We start from the raw sequence: 19,157 nt of genomic DNA on the forward strand, positions 1-19,157 counted from the left end.
TATGTAAAGTATCATGCGTATCTGTACGTCTGACTTATATTATTGGAAATACTAAGGTACCACAAGACATTATTATACCTACTGCGAATATAATTGTCATTTAAAGTAACTCATATTTGGAGTAGAATTTTTGGTATGGCGTAAAAATACCACGGCGCAAGACCTTAATTTCTATCCCAGCTGATGGCTTTCTCATATGGGAGTGCAGAATTTTAGCACATCTTTTGCTAACATAAAAGGCTAAATATGGAGATGCTTATAAAAAATAAATAATTAAATAACGCTAGACAAATATGGACACCCCTAATGCAAAACTACCACCACAGCTAGTTGAAGCACTAGAGACGACACACCAGGCAATGTTTCTGGCTACTGATTAACTACTTAACAGACTTCTTTGATATGTGCAAAAACGTAGGTGTCGAACAAATGAGATTCCTGCGCTTTATGTCCAACGCCAAGACAAGAAATTTGATTATCTGCTATATTTGCCATTGTTGAATAGTTCATTGCTAAATTCTCTATGGCCACAATAAATCAAAAACAATTTAGACAAAACTCGTAAATGTTGCCAATTAAAGTGTTGCCACGCTCCTGAGTTGTATGTGAATTTTTATTTTAAACCATTTAAATGACTTCACTTACCTGCGCCTCAAATACTTTCTTTTGCGCACTGCCGAGTGGAGTAGATAAATCGAAGAGTTGTTGGTTGTGTTCATGAATACGCTAGAATTCCGGTGATATGAGCAAGGCGCGCATGTTGGAATACAAAGTAAATGCAAAAGGAGAATTCCCCCAACTGTCTGTTGTAATAATTCGCGCTGTGACCCAGAAAACGGGCACATTTTTGTTTACATAAAAATTTAAAGTTTTTAAAATTTGTCTGGTATACTTGAGGATTTTTTGCTTCAGCGATTTACGATTTGTTGTGGTTCCCGTTACGGTAGTTTTACAATGAGAATTTATTTTTATTACACATTTTAATGCATTTTTTATGTGTTGATGGCATGATGATAAAGGCAGTCGAGCAAAAACATTGAAGGCATTTAAGAATTGATTGACAATGAATGCGTAATAATCGTTGGCAGAAGAGAAACAAACTCAGTTAACGGTTCACAGCAAATAAATTTGCATACTCGGCACTGCAGTAGGTGAAATTTATTTGGTAAAAAACAAACAAGAACTGGGGATTTTTTGAATTTATGAATATTATTTATGTGTCCAATTTGTTAAAAATATTGTCTACTTCTTTGCGTAGTGTAGCTACTAAGTAACGAGTTTGCAGCTGCTTTAGAAAAAGTATAGATATTCCCTGCTGTTAAGCGTGAAACCTCTCCTTTCGAATGCTGTTCTTCGCGCTTCTGTAATCGATTCAGTACAACGATTGACGACGTTCGCATTAAAGCAAAATTTTTATTGAGGCGAAAAAATATTAGGTGTAACAATAAAACTGCCGCATATAAATTTTATTTAAAAATAAATTTATAAGCCCACAATTTATTGAAAAAATTACACTGTGCGACAGTGATTTTATACTTTTATGGAGACCTAGTACAACTTGTAGGTTTTGAAAAACTAAGAAAAATGGTATAGGAGAAATTTCCAATACACCCCCAAAATCTCATTTTATGGCCATAAAACCGTTTTTCAGTAGGCTGATATGAAGAATCACTCCTAACTTTGCCAATTTCCATCCGATTTCAAATTTGTTTTTTTAGTTCGAAAGAACAAAAACAAGCCTTTTTAACAGTGTGTTGACAATTTTTCTGAAATTACAACTGACGAGACTGTAGGCGGAAGTATTTGGAATTTTTTTATTTTTTCTCTATTTTTTCAACTTTGACATAATTTTTACGATATTATCCGATATTGAGGATTTTTTTTAGTACACTACTGTTATAGTAAATTTAATTTTGCGTCGAATGAGCTATATTTCACTGTAATTGAATTAAAATTAATAGAGTTGTGTGAGTTTTAAGATTTTTTTTTTTTTATTTATTTGTTTATTATGAACTTCCGGAACCAACCTAGACAATAACTGCTGATTATTATTCCCATCAGCTGTCAAACCTGAATGAGGCACTTAAAAAAAATCGACCGTCTTTAGTGAATAGACGCAAAGTTTTGTTTCACCACGATAACGCAAGACCTCATTCCGCAAGGCAAACATTAGGCAAGCTGAACGAGCTCGGATGGGAGCTAATGCCGCATCCACCATACTCTCCGGATATTGCACCTCGTGATTATCCCCTTTTCCGTGAACTTCAATCCCATATGAGGATCAAGAACTACTCCTCAAAAGAAGCTATAAAAAGGGATATCGAAGAGTATTTTGGCTCCAAGGAAAAGACATTTTTTGAGCAGGGAATTGAAAATTTGCCTAAACATTGGGAAGACATTGTAAATAATGAAGGAAAATATATTATTGATTAATAAATACTTTAAACATCTTTTTTATTAATTTTGAAACCACCTTTAAAAAACGCACGGACTGACCTGATACAATCCCATTAAAAAGAAGTCCCACACGCCACTGTGCCTTAAGGAAACAATTAGCCGGTAATTCGATTTTCAGGTTCAAGGCTTTTTATACGCAATCGAGACCCAGTTAATGCAACCATGCACATAATACGTACGCATGTTAAAAAGATTTAAGATTATCACACTTCGACGACAAATAATAGTGGATCTACCACATTTTAAAGTACGAGTCTGCTGATTACATCGCACGTCAAAGCTTATTGCGCCTGCCTACTGCAGCGACGCAGCTGCTACTCCAACACGTACTCGTATATGTATACAGTAGCGTGCAATAGTGAGCAAATGTTGGGCGATTTAACTTTAAAGTCTCTGAAAAAATCTAAAAGCACAACTTAATGAAACAAAACTTTCAGCATTTATTCGTACTTAATTCTTAAAATAACGGCTTAAAACAAAACAAAAAATACAAATTTAGGAATAAGAAGGAGGCAATATTTTATATTATTTACGTATTAGTACGTATATTAGTACGTATTTACGAAAGGAGCTGTAACATTTAGTACAGTTGTAATTATATACCGTTATAGTTTTTGTTTCATGTTACTGTGTTTTTACTTTTGTTATTAGTAGTAGAAAGGTGTTCGAAGTTAGACAATCGCTTTCTGATTAATATTAATATCAATTATGAAGAAAATAAGTGTGGAGCTCGAAAACAGCGTCGTGGTTTTGACTAATAGTGGAAATTCCTCAAGAAAAATTGCTAAAATATTAAATATTAGCCAACGCACAGTTATTAATGTACCGAAGCGAAGAAATGTAGCGCATGCACCGAATGTTGGAGGTCGACCACAACTTCTTTCGGACTCAGACGCACGCCTTATGGCACAAGAAGTACGTAAAAATAGTTTTGTGACACCAAAGAAGGCTGCAGCAATGTTAAATAAGAACGTCAGCGAGTAGACCGCGCGTAGAGCATTCCATAGAATCGGGTATAAATCAGCTGTAAAGAAGAAAAAGCCGGCGTTATCGCTCAAAAATATTAAGGCCCGTCGAGCATTTGCTCGAAAATACAGAAATTGGAATGTTGAAGACTGGAAACGGGGAATTTGGTCGGATAAAGTAAAAATTAATCGTTTTCAGTCCGACGGAATTAGCTATTGCTGGCGCCGACCTACAGAAAGGATCCAAAGGCATCACGTGAAGCCAACTGTTAAGCATGGCGGTGGTAATTTGATGGTGTGGGGTTGCTTCACTTGGTGGCACATCGGACCACTCGTTAAAATTAATAGTATTATGAAAAAAGAAGATTACTTACATATATTGCAGACTAATTTGCCAGAATTTGTTGATATGAGCGCTTACCCAGAAGAGGAATTTATCTAAAATTGTTAAAGAATGGCTGTCGCAACAAAATTTTAAGGTAATAGATTGGCCTGCACAAAGCCCGGATCTAAATCCAATTGAAAATTTGTGGGCAATAACCAAACGGCGGCTGGGAAAATATCGCAGGGCTCCTGAGAACACGACAGAGCTATGGGACCGGGTACAGCAGAAGTGGAACCAAATTCCGCGCACATTTATCGAGAATCTTGTCGAGAGTATGCCCGAACGCATTAAAAGTCTAAGAAAAAATAAAGGCCTATGGATTAACTATTAAAATTTATTAATTTTTAGCCATGAGTGCCAGACGTGCAAAACTGAGTAAATATGTACATTTTTATATTATTGCCTCCTTCCCATTCCTACATTTGTACTTGATGTTTTTATTTAAGCCGTTATTTTAAGAATTAAGCAACGAATAAAAGCTAAAAGTTTTGTTTCATTAAGTTGTGCATTTAGATTTTTTCAGAGACTTTAACGTTAAATCGCCCAACATGTGCTCACTATTGCTCGCTACTGTATGTATAAGTATATGTGCATGCTATGTATGTATGTGTACGCCGGTTAAGGATATGACAATTACTTGCATAGTCCAAAGATTTGAAATTTATTCCATTTAGGATCTCAATGCATACTTTTGACGTGAAAACGTCTTATAATTCGATTTAACAGGCTGCACGCACGAAAAAATGTGTCGCTACCTTGCTCATTAGTGTTACCTTGCTCATTGCCGTTACCTTGAATGAACTGCAAGCGAAAGCGCGGAACGAACGACAAAGCAAACAAAGCAAACGAACGGCAACGTTCGACATCTTGCTCTCTCCTACTTAAGTGAGCGTATATGTGTATGTATATGCGCATATGTACATATATAATATAAATTCACGTATTTGTATTTGCATATGCCTTCTTATTGATTATTATTAATTTGATTTACTTGAAGAATTTAAAATAAAACCAAGTTTGTTAATAATACCTGTTGTTTTAATGTTATTATTATTTTTTGACGTGATAACGTCTTATAATTCTATGTAGCCCGCTGCACGCACCAAAAAATGCGTCGTTATCTTGCTCATGCGTCGTTACCTTGCTTGAACAGCATGTTATGTTATGTTATGTTATGTTATGTTATATTATGTTATGTTATGTTATGTTATGTTATGTTATGTTATGTTATGTTATGTTATGTTATGTTATGTTATGTTATGTTATGTTATGTTATGTTATGTTATGTTATGTTATGTTATGTTATGTTATGTTATGTTATGTTATGTTATGTTATGTTATGTTAAGTTATGTTATGTTATGTTATGTTATGTTATGTTATGTTATGTTATGTTATGTTAATGTTAACTCATTCTCTATATCCATACAAAATATCTATCAAACAAATAAAATTAAAATTTTCTTTTGAAAAATGCAACCATTCAATCAGTATTTTCTTATGACGTTATCACGTTAAACTATCGTCAGTAATCCGACTTTACAGACAACCTCTTTTTTTTATGATAAATAATTGTGGCAGGTCAATAACCATAGCGCAGCGAATAAAGATCCAGCGGCTACGTTGGCTGGGTCATGTCGTCCGAATGGATACAAACGCTCCGGCTCTGGAAGTATTCGATGCGGTACCAGCTGGTGGTAGTAGAGGAAGAGGAAGGCCTCTTCTGCGTTGGAAAGATCAGGTGGAGAAGGACTTGGCTTCACTTGGTGTATCCAATTGGCGCCGGTTAGCACGAGAAAGAAACGACTGGCGCGCTTTGTTAAACTCGGCCAAAATCGCGTAAGCGGTTATCGCGCCAATTAACACTAAACCTACCGATACTTTATGTATTCCTATTCCTACCAAAGTGGGTCAAATGACCCGCCTTTAAAATGTTATATATATTACTAAGTCTAGCGAAAAATATATTAAAATATATCAATAATATATAATTAATTAATGATTCAAAATAGTTTATATATTAAATTTAAAAAACATAAAAATAGTTTATTCTTTGCTTTGTTTTTGCTCCTGTTGAAAATCTTCTTTCGGCAAGTTCTTCAGCTAATTAAAATAAAAATTGTTATCTAGAGGTGTTTTTGCCGATTGTTTCTCTATATAAAAGTCTTGAGTTGATTCCAGCCAGGTCAAGAATATTGAAGAAAATCTGCGCAGGCCATCTTTGCGATTTTGATTTCACTGAGTATTTTCTGGCCATCTGATTCGTCATCTCTACACCGTACTTAGTATTATTGTAAAATCTTATCGTTTCTGGTATACGCTTGCCATATGTTTCAATGCTTACAGATTTATGTTTTGCGCTTAGTAAAAGCACTTTTTTGTTTGTCTTACTTTTATAAATGGTAAGTGAATAATGACTCGATTTATATAGTTTTGTTGAGAAGCGTGGCGCACCATCTTTCTTCTACTTGGCTAATTTTGGCAGTTCTCTTATGCTTCCGCGAATCGCTTCCAAAAGAGTGGTTATCTTTTCTAATAGTTTCGTAGCGAGTGAAGCGCTTGTAAAGAAATTATCTGTAGTGACGCTTCTTTCGCATCCTGTGAACGGTTCCATTAGTTTGAGAACAACGAATATCGCAAGCGGAGTTGAAGCACCTCTTTTTTCTTCCTTTTCCAAATATTAAAATCCATTTATGATGTATTTAGTGCTGACATCAGATGCTAGCCAAAATTTGATACCAAACTTATTCGGTTTGTTCGGCATATATTGTGTAAATCTACTTTGTTTTCGAAGAGCTGTTCATCGATAGTTACATGTTACACAGGCTTCTAACAATTTTGGCTATTCTGGATGAATTTGTACCATACTTCTGAGATTAGAGCGAATTTATCATTTTGTAAACGCTGGCTTCGTTGCTGGCTAGACCCCATTTAGTGATAGATATGAAATGTTCAAATTTTTTAGCTTTTTGATATAAGCCATGTGCATATACATAGAAGACCAATAAATACATTTACTTTTGCAGGAGTAAAATTCCATTGAGCTCCCAATACTCGAGAGGCTTTTTCTTCGTGCTCCATTACACGATTGACAATAATCAAAGAAAATGCAGTTCTTACTTTGCCCTTCATTATATTTCGTTTGGCATACGCTGTCGGGCCTACAACCTCCCTAAAAATATTATAAATTGGAGAACGCCCAGGTGTTGAGCTTTGTTCTATTTCTTGCCAAATTGTACCATCAGGCGCAATTTCAGTACATCGGTCTTCCACATATTTTTCACTTTCTGAACTCGATAACGGTCTTTTTCTCGTCTTCGCTTTCTTTACCTTCGCTTTCTTTACCTTCGCTTTCTTTACCTGAGGACTCACATTCATCTGTACTGTCAAATGAATTATTATATTGTACTATGTTATCTACTTTACTTTCAGACAGTTGCTCCTCACTGAATTCCGAACACTCTTCATCTATGTTATTTATAACTTCCAATGATTTCAAATATCTTGAATGTTTTGACATTTTTGGGATAAGAATTATATGTAAAATTATCAAATAAAAATTTTTGATTCACAAAGTAGCACTATAACTTGAAATTCTTACTGTAACACTCGCTTGTAGTAGAACGAAATTGGCTATTCATCCGTCAGTCTGCAATAAATATAACTCAATGGAGCGAAATATATCACGTAATAGGAAAAACGGCTCAATCAAGAGACACAATCTGTGCATGGGTCAAATGACCCGTTACGGTAGTTAGAGCAGATCACATATATTTCTCGGTAAAACAATTAGCAAGAGAGGAGTAAATTTTGAAAAATACATTCGATGTATTTTTTAATAAAAGTCGTGAAAGAAAACGGCGATTTAATAATGTTATTTCCAAAATCTTCTGAAAAAAAGTTTAAAATGGGTAATTTGACCCGTCATGGTAGGTTTAGTGTTAAGAAGAAAAAGAGGCAGCATTTAAAAAGAATTATGAAAAATTAAAAAAAATTAAATTATAATTATAAAAATTTAATAAAAACAAAAATAAAATTTTCAATTTACCACACCTCCGTAAGTAAAAGTAAGTATAGAATTTCATCTAATGAAATACTTTTAATAGATGACGCTATTTTTGCATTTTTATTTAATAAAAAATTGTATTTTTTATCTAACTCTTGGGACGAATGAGCAATATATGTATGTATATTGCAAATTATGTAGTAAGATAATTACGTCTTGATATTAAGATAAAAAAGTCTATACGTCTAGGAAATTTTTGAAGTCCCCTAATAAAATCGCTTAAGATGGGTTTTCGGGGCAGTCGGTTTAAAATTGCCAACTCACTTAGACCATTTAGGTTTGTGTAACATATGAACCTCAGGGTTCATTCATCATGGACCCATTTAGACGATCTGGTTATCATTATGACTAGAAGAAGAAAAAATTTGAATGTTTTGGACCAAGAGCCATTGCGGCTGAAAATACCTGTTGTATTTCCCTAGTACTGATTGTTCGACTAAGTGGTTCGTCACTCTATAAAATGATAACCTTTGTTAGGCGAAGACCTGATAATTTTTTTAGAAAGAATAGAAGTGGTTCTTGGGTAAGTACTAACAGCATTTTTGTGGGATCACCTGCTATTTTTCTGTGCGCCTGGTTCAGAATTTGATTGACTCCATCACAGCGGGAAAAAATAAAAAATTGTATTAGTTTGGATTGTTGAAATGCTTCAGAAAAAAATGTTTAGCCCATTTTAGACTTAATTTCATCACAAATATAAAAGCTATGAAAAACCATCAAAATACATCCATTTTTGCCCACTGTTTATATTGAGCAGCAGCAATCTGCGTCGTTTAACCTTTGTGTATATGAGCAAGGCCATCATTAGTCGCCTTTATAACTCCACACGATGATTTTCATATCCTCTTATTTTTATACTACTTGCTTTATGTAAATAGGAGACGGATAGTATAATTGAGCCAGTACTGGCACCCCACATACAAAATAATTTTTGTTCGAGCTTGTGACTCTATGTAATTGCCTACTCAATGGCTCAACCTACAAACCGATATGTCGCATTGATACATTCGTACTGTTTTCTGAATATGGTGGCCAAGTATCTGGATTTCGAACGAGCAACTCAAAAACGGGCGCGAGTAACCAGCGTTCAATGTGGAAATCAGAGAATGAATAGGGCTGAAAGAACGAACATTTTCTTAGTAGGATGGCACTAGAATAGGTCCCTCAAGGATCTCGCTCCAAGGGTACTACCATAAAACTAGTCGCTATATGTTTCTAGCAGTTGAAAGTTCTTTCTTCTTTTTTAATATATCCCTATGCGCCTCAGACTCAACGTAAAACGAATTATTAGTAATAATATTAGTTATATATAAATAATTTTTGCACTCGGCTACAAAAAAGATGTTTGCACTATTATTGTTACACCCTTTACAGACATTTATATATTTTTATATATATAAATATATTCAGTTTATGTCTGCAACAGTTCATCCAACTCACTTGCCTCCGTTCTGGTTAATCGCACTCTGGTTGGCACGCTCCAGGCCGGCTACACTTGTTTCCACTCTTGGTTTTATTAAGCATCAACAGTCAATAAAAAAATTCATCAGCTGCTTCTTCTGCTGCAACTAAATGCGATTCAAGATTATCAGCACATAACAGTTTTTTTCCATTGATTCATTCATTGCTTTCAACCCTTTAAATTATAAGGCATTTATGTAAATGGGCTACTTGCTGCGGGACATAAAGATTTATAGTTTTACTTGATTTGTGTGAGCAAAAAAGTGGATGGGAAGAAGCTCGAGCATAAGCGGTAGTTGTACTAACTAGTAGGTGACTAAATAGCAGGAGGTGGAAAGCAGAGTAGCAGACGAGCGAATACTGCTGGAGTACGCAAAAAGTCTGCAATTTAAAAATAAATCTTCGCTTCTGGCAACATTGGTTGGGTTGTTATGCAACGGAATTTTCTTTAACAAGTTTATTCTAAAATGGATAATACATATATTTGAAAATGGATAATACATATATTTTCAAGGGTACTTTTAGAGTAGCCATGCGTTAATCAATTCTAATTTATTTAAATTTGAATTCTTATAATAAAAACCTGTTTGTGACATCGCAAATAATTTTATTATATAATGAAGCAAAGATAATTTATTTCAGAGATATTATATTTAAATCGCGCTAATTTCTCGCGTCAATGCAGCCTATAACTGGTCAAGAGTAATAAAAATCGAAAAATTAATAAATATTCTCCTTCTATTCACCATACGTTAGCGAGCGGAAACAACTGGAATAAATAAAAATACTTTGACGTTACCGTTGAGATCAAAAATCGATAGAGAACTGTTAAATAATTGTATTCAGAGCACCGCATGGGCAGCCACGCCAGAAATTGACACTTTTATAAGCAATACTTTTCGCACCAACGCTCATATAAAAACGCTGATACAAGAAAAACGCAAGCTGAGACAAATTTGGCAGTCAAACCAACCAGGCCACGAAACAATTAAAACAAGTCTTAAGAGCCAAAAAATTCTGAAATACACGACTATCTTTCTAGACTTACTCCAACAGAAGCAATAGATTATTTGCTATGAAAGGCAGCAAGAAATACATCACAGCAAACATCGTGCATTGTACCAATAAAAACATCCGATGGTCAAAAGTTTCTGAATTTACGAAACACCTTTCAATAGTTTTCAAAACTTTTCCCTGCCAAAATCCAAAAGAAGATAACAAAACATATGCATTTCCCACAGCACCATTCCAGATGGAACGCCCGGTTGCAGTATTTAATTGGAAAGAGGTTAAAAATTTAATAAATAAAGACTTGAAGGTAAGTAAAGCACCAGAATACGATCGCATAACCAATAAAATTCTTAAAGAATTACTTTATCACCTAAATTTTCAATGCAATTTTAAGGACTGCTAAACAATGGAAAGTAGCCAAAATTTTCCCCCACTAAAGCCAAGCAAACCTTCAGATATGGTTTCCTCCTACTGCCCAATATACCTACTACCTGCATAATCAAAAGCTTTTGAAAAACTATTCGGAAAAAGGCTCAAGTCGAGGAAAGTTCTTCTTCTTCTTAATTGGCGCGATAAACGATTACACGATTTTGGCCGAGTTTAAAAAAGCACGCCAGTCGTTTCTTTCTCGTGCTAACCGGCGCCAGTTGGACAGACAGTGAAGCCAAGTCCTTCTCCACCTGATATTTGACCTCTTCCTCTGCTACCACCAGCTGGTACCGCATCGAATACTTTCAGAGCCAGAGCTTTTGTGTCCATTCGGACGACATGACCCAGCCAGCGTAGCCTCTGGATCTTTATTCGCTGCGCTATGTCTATGTCGTCGTAAAGCTCATACAGCTCATTGTTCCATCGCCTGCAATATTCGCCGTTGCCAACGTGCAAAGGTCCAAAAATCTTGCGCACGGAGGAAACTAACTTTCATTTTGTTCCATTGAGTTTCGGCAACATTATTCAACCATTGTTTAGATCGATTTTGTCTATAACTTCGTTAGAGAAGCGCTAGAAAAGTGAGACTACTGCGCAGCTGTCTTTTTAGACATAACACAAGCATTTGATAAGGTGGGCATGTAGGCACGTTATACAAGCCCAAAATGAATTCGCCTCTCTGCTATTACAAGGTGATTAAATCATATCTAAAGAGTAGACACTTTCTTGTGAAAATTAACAATGAAGTTACTAGCCTTAACGAAATTAAAGCAAGCATGCCGCGAGATAGTGCTCTGGGACCGATTCTTTACACTTTATTTATTGCCGATATAAGCTTGAAAAAAGCTACATATGAGGACGATACAGCTGTAACGGTCAAATGAGCTTACCTCCAGAGCTCCTTCTCTACTGCAGTACAACCTCGCTCGCCTTACTGGCCACTCAATCAAATATCTGTATTACCACTGGATAACAAACTTTTGAAGCAAGATAGTTAGTGGGATGTATTCGATGAAATTATTAGTCATAAATATAATAATCGGCTTATGTTAGGTTAGGTTATGGTGGTAGTCGGCCCGTATGACCAACTCACTTAGACCTTAAAGGTCCGTTGTGATACCACTATGCGGCACGGGAACCTTGTTTATTTACTTTCATGAAACCATTTTGAGGCTCTTATGAAGCGCAGGATTGACCTAATCCCCTTGCCAGATAGTTCTGTAAGAAAATTGAAAAAGTGTTTACCTAGACAATCTGCTCTGATTTTAGCTAAGGCCGGACAATTGCAAAGGAAATGCTCAACTGTTTCTTCCTCTTGCTCATCTCTGCAACTCCTGCAATATTCATGGGAGAATACTCCTAGTCTCAAGGAATGCCTGCCAAATAGCCAGTGGTCTGTGGCACAAGCCACGATCTTCGAGATATCTTCTCTTGAGAGGCTAAACAACTCCTTTGTTCTTTTCTTATTTATTTGCGGCCATAGTAGCCTGGCTGTTACGCATGCATCTTGATCTTCCCATAACCTATTGGCCTCTTGGGTAATGTTGTTTTTTATTATTAATTTACTCGTGGCCAAAGGTATTCCAATGGTACTTTTATCACGAAACAGTTGAAGAGCAGTACCTACCTCTGGCTAGCTCATCAGCTCTACAGTTTCCCTCAATATCTCTGTGTACGGGAACCCAAATAAGCCTGAGCTTGAATACGACGCTAATATCATTTAGGGCTGCTCGGCATTCCTGTGCAAACTTTTATCTTAGTATAGCTGCATTCAATGATTTAATGGCCGCTTGGCTATCCGAGAATATATTTATAGTCGTTTTTGTTACGGCATGCACATTTAGATATGTAGCCACTTCTTTTATGGCTAGAACCTTTGTCTGATAAACGTTGCAATAGTCTAGTAGTCGAACGGCTAGTTCCAGTCCTAATTCTTTCGAAAATGCTCCATAGCCAACTTTATCGTCTAGCTTGGAACCATCTGTATAAAAATTTACTTTCCCTCTTCTCCATGGCCTTGGTGTCTGCCACTCCCATCTTGACGGTATACTTGAATACTTGAATAATACTGAATGATAGGTTAACACAGATTTTATTTAATAAATGAAGTTATAAAAAAAAATAGAAATATTTATAATAATAGAAATATAGAAATATATATAATAGACATATGCGAGTGTATAAAAGTGATAGCCCATCCACAGTTCATTGACTCCTGCTGACTATCACAATACGCGTTGATTACTCACATAGGCGCACATGGATGGATTTTAATAGTCTTGTCACAACTCAAGTGTAATGCCTTTAAATTATTTTACTTTTCGTATTCCTTGCGTTTTATATAGCCTAAAAATTTCATACGACCTTCGGTAATAAAAAGTAATTGCTCAGAATCAATCAATTTGGTTTCTTGTTATTGGACGGGGCAGCTAAAAGCTATAAAAAGTGTACATAACCAGAAATTTGAAACCCAATTACATTCGAGCAGTGATCGATATGAGCCAGCGAGCACAATTAGACAAGCACTTTGGCAATGTTTACATTTGGAAATGGTAACGAACTCAGGTAGTGACAAAAGCAAAAGACGTGCCGCACGATAATGTCTAACAGCTTGAAAAGAGCGCTTGAAAAGTGTTTAAATAAAGTTAAGTCTTATGTACTTCTGTTCTTAGAAGTCTATTGCCGTTTGCTTATATTTTTTTCTCAAGCCAAAAGTGCGCACGCGCCTTCACACTCCGTTAGCCTAATTGTGTGTTTTCGATACATTTTTGTTGTATGAAAATTGTCACCCAACCATGTCAATGTAATCGTTTTAAAAGCTTTTGTAAGATTTGACAAATTGACAGGCCAATTGTTTGCCGAAGTAGTTACGTACAAAAGACATGCAGAATTTTAAATGAGGAATACCTCGTAAGAACTTATATGAAGAAGTGCTGGTTAAATGGTGAAATGTAAAAGGTGGTTGAACTACTTATAGATTTGGTAGCAGTTGTAACAATTGAAGAATCCTGCTGAAATAGCTTTCCTTAGTAACTATAAATGTATACTTTAAGTTAACAACGAACTCCCAGTAAGCAATGGGAAAGGCCTCACACCCCTTATAGAAGTACTTCTAGCAAACCGCAGGTCTACTGCTCTTTCGTGTTATTTTTATGAGGTTTCTCACTTGGTTGGATCTAATACCTTCATTTCTCAGAGAAGGACTTCAATATAGAATTCTCTAAGAAATATTCTTTCTTAAAAAGTTTTACTATATTTGCTTCTTATGTAAGGGCTCACGAGAGGAATGTAATTTTACAGGTAATCTACTATAACTTTTAGAAATATACATAAAACAAATTTCAAAAAAAAGTTGTTAAGTACGAGGGCGGGTCAATAAGTCCGTGACTTTTTATATTTCTGACCTCTTTACGCAAAAATACATACTGCTCCTGTCAACAGGCATCTGTCAGTTGACTCCTGTCAAAATTTGAACGTGCTGCGTCAGTTAGTTTGTGTTTTACAGCTACCTTTATCAGACTACCCAGTGATTTGAAGAGAAAATGGAAAAAACTGAATTTCGTGTGCTTATTAAACCTATTCACCCTTAGAAAGTTATGCGCTGTTCCTAAGATTAGAAATTCCACTCAAAAGATATTAAAGTAGGGTTAAGCTACCTTCGGTTGGGCACCCTGATTTGTTCTTTTTTCGGCCTATTCAAGGAGGTTAAAAAGGTTATATCCTGAAGTCGATATAAAATTAAGTTTTAGGAAGCTACCTGAAAGCTCAAATCGTTAGCTATAAAAGAAATATGTTAAATTTACGTCCAAAGTCGAAAAAGCCGATCGGCCAGACCCGGGTGCCCAACGGAAGGGTAACCCAATACCACGTTCGCTATAAAGAACGTTCAAAAAAACGAGTTTCAGAGAGGGAATAGCAGTGAGCGCTATTCATGTGAACTTTTTCGAAGGTAGCCATCAACATTATGGCATAAAACAACGCCGAAGGGGAAATATGGCGAGGGGAAAGCTTGCAGAAAACTTCGAACTTGTTTGTAGTAGTTTGTATTTCTTGCTAATATAATAATAGATGGGCGCTTTAATGCATACTTGCGAAAGAGTCACCAGTACGAAATGCTTGAATGTATTCACGTATTGGGATTTGAAGATAACTTAGATTGGCGGACGCAGTGTTCATGTTAAGTCTTTATTTGGCGAACATGCCTTGTGTGTTCAATTTAGAACATCCGCGTATAGATGTGATGGTACGAAGCGCAGAAGTCATACTAGGTTCAACCTTCGGCCACTGTTAGCGATCTTGGCTACGGAGTCTGACCGAAGACTTTGTTTTGTTACTAAAGAGAACAGGTGCCCTAAAAGTTCGCTACAATCTGTTCTAGGGAACGGCGCTCACGCCTGGCACTCAACTGTGTGTAGGTTTGACGTTGTGTCAGCTCGATGTGGAATTGTAAAGGGTTTTCCAATAACAGGAGTTATTTTGAGTAGCCCGCTATTTCGGTAGATGACACTTAAACAACGCATTGAAATTATTAAAATTCACTATAAAAATGGTGAAAATTTGGCAGAGACGGTTCGTAAAACTCGATCATTTTTGGGTCATCGTGAAGCACCTTGTCGGACCGCCATACAGAGATTGGTGAAAAAATTCGATCTGTTGGGACAAGTTAGTGATGTGAAGAATAAAACCCGTGCACGTTGCTCAAGAGCAGCCGAAAGTCGAAAATATTGCTGTTGTAGCCGGAAGTGTTGAAGAAACCCCAGATTTGTCCATTCCTTGTCGGTATTTGGAATTACACATTCCACAAACGTCATTACACCGTATTTTGCATGAAGATTTGGGTCTTAAGGCTTATAAAGTCCAGTTAACACAAGAGCTCAAGTCGTGTCTTTGCTGATTAAGTCGTTGAAATGCATAAAAATGATCCGAAATTCCATCCAAAAATCATCTTGAGTGATGAGGCCCATTTCCACCTCAGTGGCTGCGTCAACAAGCAAAATTGTCGGATCTGGGGCTTAGAAAATTCAAGAGTTATTGTTGAAAAGCCTATCTATCCTCAACGTGTGACTATTTGGTGCGGTTTATGGTTCGGCGGAGTCATTAGACCTTACTTTTTGGAAAATGAAGCTGGAGCAACAGTTACGGTGAATGGATTGCGCTATTGAGAGATGATTACCGACTTTTTTATGGCCGGAATCGGAAGGTATTGATCTGGACAATATTTATTTTCAACAAGACGGTGCTACGTGCCACACAAGCAACGAAACCATTGATCTTTTACGAGAATAACACCTCTTATTGGAAAACCCTTATTTTAACCGTGTGTAGGACCCAAACTACATACTATCAAGGTGGTCGGTTAGGCGAAACCATTTAGTGCTTAGCTGATAAGCGCATCGATTTGATTCGCAGTGATTTGTGGCACTGGTGTCTTCCCTATTGAGGTGTAAAAGGTTTTGTATAAGATGAACATTCCTTCTACTTCAACTATGGTGATTGGCGTGCATTTTAAGCAAGTTAGGTCAATGGGATTATAACTGCTACAGATGTGACTTTCATCCATTTGGCGGCTTGAACTTAACATACCAGATATTCTTATAAGTTCAATATTGAAGGCAAAAGAAGCAATAGCTTTAAATTCTATTGAAACACAATAAGCCTTTATTAATACAAACTAGAGCTTCTTATGGGAAACAGTCATTATATTGGAAGGACAAAAATCATTGTCTCAAACACAAAACTCTTTATTCGCATAAATAATTAATTTTATGCTCCTATAACTTTCCAAAAAAAAGTGTAAATGCATTGAAATACAGACCCTAATGACGATTAAAAGCACAAAAAATACAGTCATAATTTATTTATTTTTAGTGCTGTGCTGTACCTGCTCAAATAGAAATAAAAAAACGTTTCGGTAATTCCATTGAAGTTTTTGATGAATACACAAATTTATTTTTTACCACACGCTATGGCCAAGACGCCCAAATAATAGAGAAGGTTTGTGTCAGGAGTGGTCGGCAGGTAATGGCAGGCCACCGAGTGTCTTTCAGCTACGAAAAAGCTTTGAATAAAAAACCATCTACTCATACTATTTTCCTACACTCGTCTATACCCGCTTACATAAAATATTTTCTTCTGAATGAGCATAGGTGAGCACTAATTTTGACAAATCAGTACCTACGAGTTTTGCAAAAGCAAAGCGAGCGTTTGAGTATAAGTTTTAGGCACCACTAATATACTTAGAGGCACCGGAACATTGAAGGTAACGAAAACGCAGATGAACTGGCAAGAAGGGGATTTGCCATGAATAACTCTCTAGTAGAACCGGTATTCACACTATTAGGTGCCGTCAAGAATACACTCCGAATCGTGGATTGTAGATGGAGAGAACAGACGAAATGCAAAATTAGCAGAACGTTACGGTCCACCTACAATTTCGGAGAACAAGCTACCAAAATGGGCATCCCTTACAACACATGCTGTCATAGTTGTAAACAACCGGAGGAAAAGGAAACAAACTTCCATTTCCTCTGTGAATGCCCTACCCTATGGAAGGGCAGAATGCTAACACTGGGCAAACCGCGGCTTGAGAGTCTTGAAAAACTGTCTGGCTTAGACGTCACCAGCCGAATACGGTTCCTAAGCCACACAGATTGGATATATTCATGCTGTAAATAACTGTTCAACAAGTTGGCAACGAGGATGTGGCAACAAAATGGTGCGGAAGCGCTAGTTGGGTTCTGGAAGAATGAACACTCTAACCAACCAACCAACCAATCTACTTGTAGACTCTAGAGCGATATTCATAGCGAACGACACCCAAAGAATGACTGTGAGCTACAAAAGAAAAATATTAAATGGTTAACGAACGACTCAGGCTAGCGGATTCTGGTTCTGCATCCCAACTTATTGTAAGTAGAAAATCTTCAGGTTTCGATGTTAATGTGAGACAAGTCTCCTTTTTCACTTCACAAGTCTACTTATCACCTAACAAGTAGTGCCTATTATTATAGCTTACTATTAATTACAGCTCTTTCACAAAGACGCTTTTAAATATTTTCAACAGATTACTAATCACCTGAGTTGCCATTACTCATACGCACTGTTGAACGCTCTTCATAAGCACTTTACACAAATAATTTAGAAATACTTATTTATACTTTTGAACTCACCCTCAACTGTTTCTGTATCCTCACCATCATTTTCTGCTAGCGGCAGTAACTGCGCTGCGCTTGCATTACTCCGAGTTTGCAGGTCTTGTATGTCGGCCGGTAATAATTTCACTTGCGCCACTGTTGTGTTGAGCTCAGCGCACAATATCGCATGCCATAGTGAGCAGAATAGCAGAAAAGTCTTAGAATGTCGACGCATTTTTCTACAATCACAATAACTCGCATACGTTGCAGAGTTCCAAAGTAGAGTAGATAAACCAAAAACGATGTCAATTTGAAAATAACGCAAATTTGAAGAATTATTAATTTTAATTTTAATTTTAATTAAAATGTTGTTTACTTAAATTTCCACTTGTATTTGAAAAAGCGATTTTTATATTTTTATTTATAATTTTTTTTTTTTTAATTACGTTAACTTCTTTCTAAAGCACTTTGACTATGAGTATTAAAAGGTTTAGTTGTTGATGTGTCCTTCACTTTTACTTAAAGATTTTCGTTGCAAAAAATCTCCCCGTTTCTGCAATACTTTTTACGCACCGCTTAGGACAACCGCTTACTTTGAACGCGCTTTGTGGTCTGAGCCGAAAATTCTACGCGGCACTTTTGTCAACAGTTACGCGCGCGGCGTACGCACTAGAACGGTGCGGCTTCAACACGAACGTTGACAACGGCTGTGTCTGAGCTTCCAGCGCAAATAGCTTGAAATCGCCGGCTGTGCAGGTAAAGGCATGACGCATTGGCTTTTGAGTTGCGAGTATTTAACAAATTGCCCACTACACTGAAAGCATATTGGCATGTGAATTAATGGGATTTAGACTTACAACACAAAGTGACACAAAGCAGCATAGTAAAAGTAAGATTGCAGAAAAATAATAATAAAAAAATAGAAAATTAAATTGTGTAGGAGTTGTGAGTTATGCTTTTGCTATTCTTTCGGTTTCACTAATTTACAATTAGCTGGCTTTTCGAACGAAAAACTTTCTTCTACATAAAATATTTTTTTGTAATTTTTGCTTATAGTTTTAAAGCACAAATGCCATAACCCAAAGGCAGGCACACTTGCATGGGATCGAGTATATTGAGGGAGGCTTAAGTTTTTTTAGCAAAATTTTCGTTAGATTCTTTATTTTTACCCACTACAACAAATTAATTTTTTTTCTGGTGAATTTTCGTTATACACTATTTGTTTTCTTTCCTGTCCTCCATATCACTATAT

The 19,157-nt window shown here is 36.3% G+C and overlaps 1 protein-coding gene across 1 annotated transcript in view; it reads right to left on the reverse strand.

The window, feature by feature from the left end:
• LOC128864349 (transmembrane protease serine 9) overlaps nt 1-18,140 on the reverse strand; it is a 31,155-nt gene extending 13,015 nt beyond the window's left edge. The window contains exon 1 of the mRNA XM_054103964.1: nt 17,942-18,140. Coding sequence (XP_053959939.1) covers nt 17,942-18,140 — 199 coding nt within the window. The remainder of the gene's footprint in view (nt 1-17,941) is intronic.
• Between the last annotated feature and the right edge of the window lie 1,017 nt (nt 18,141-19,157).

This window comes from Anastrepha ludens, chromosome 5 (assembly GCF_028408465.1).
Source record: "Anastrepha ludens isolate Willacy chromosome 5, idAnaLude1.1, whole genome shotgun sequence".
Taxonomy (NCBI): domain Eukaryota; kingdom Metazoa; phylum Arthropoda; class Insecta; order Diptera; family Tephritidae; genus Anastrepha; species Anastrepha ludens.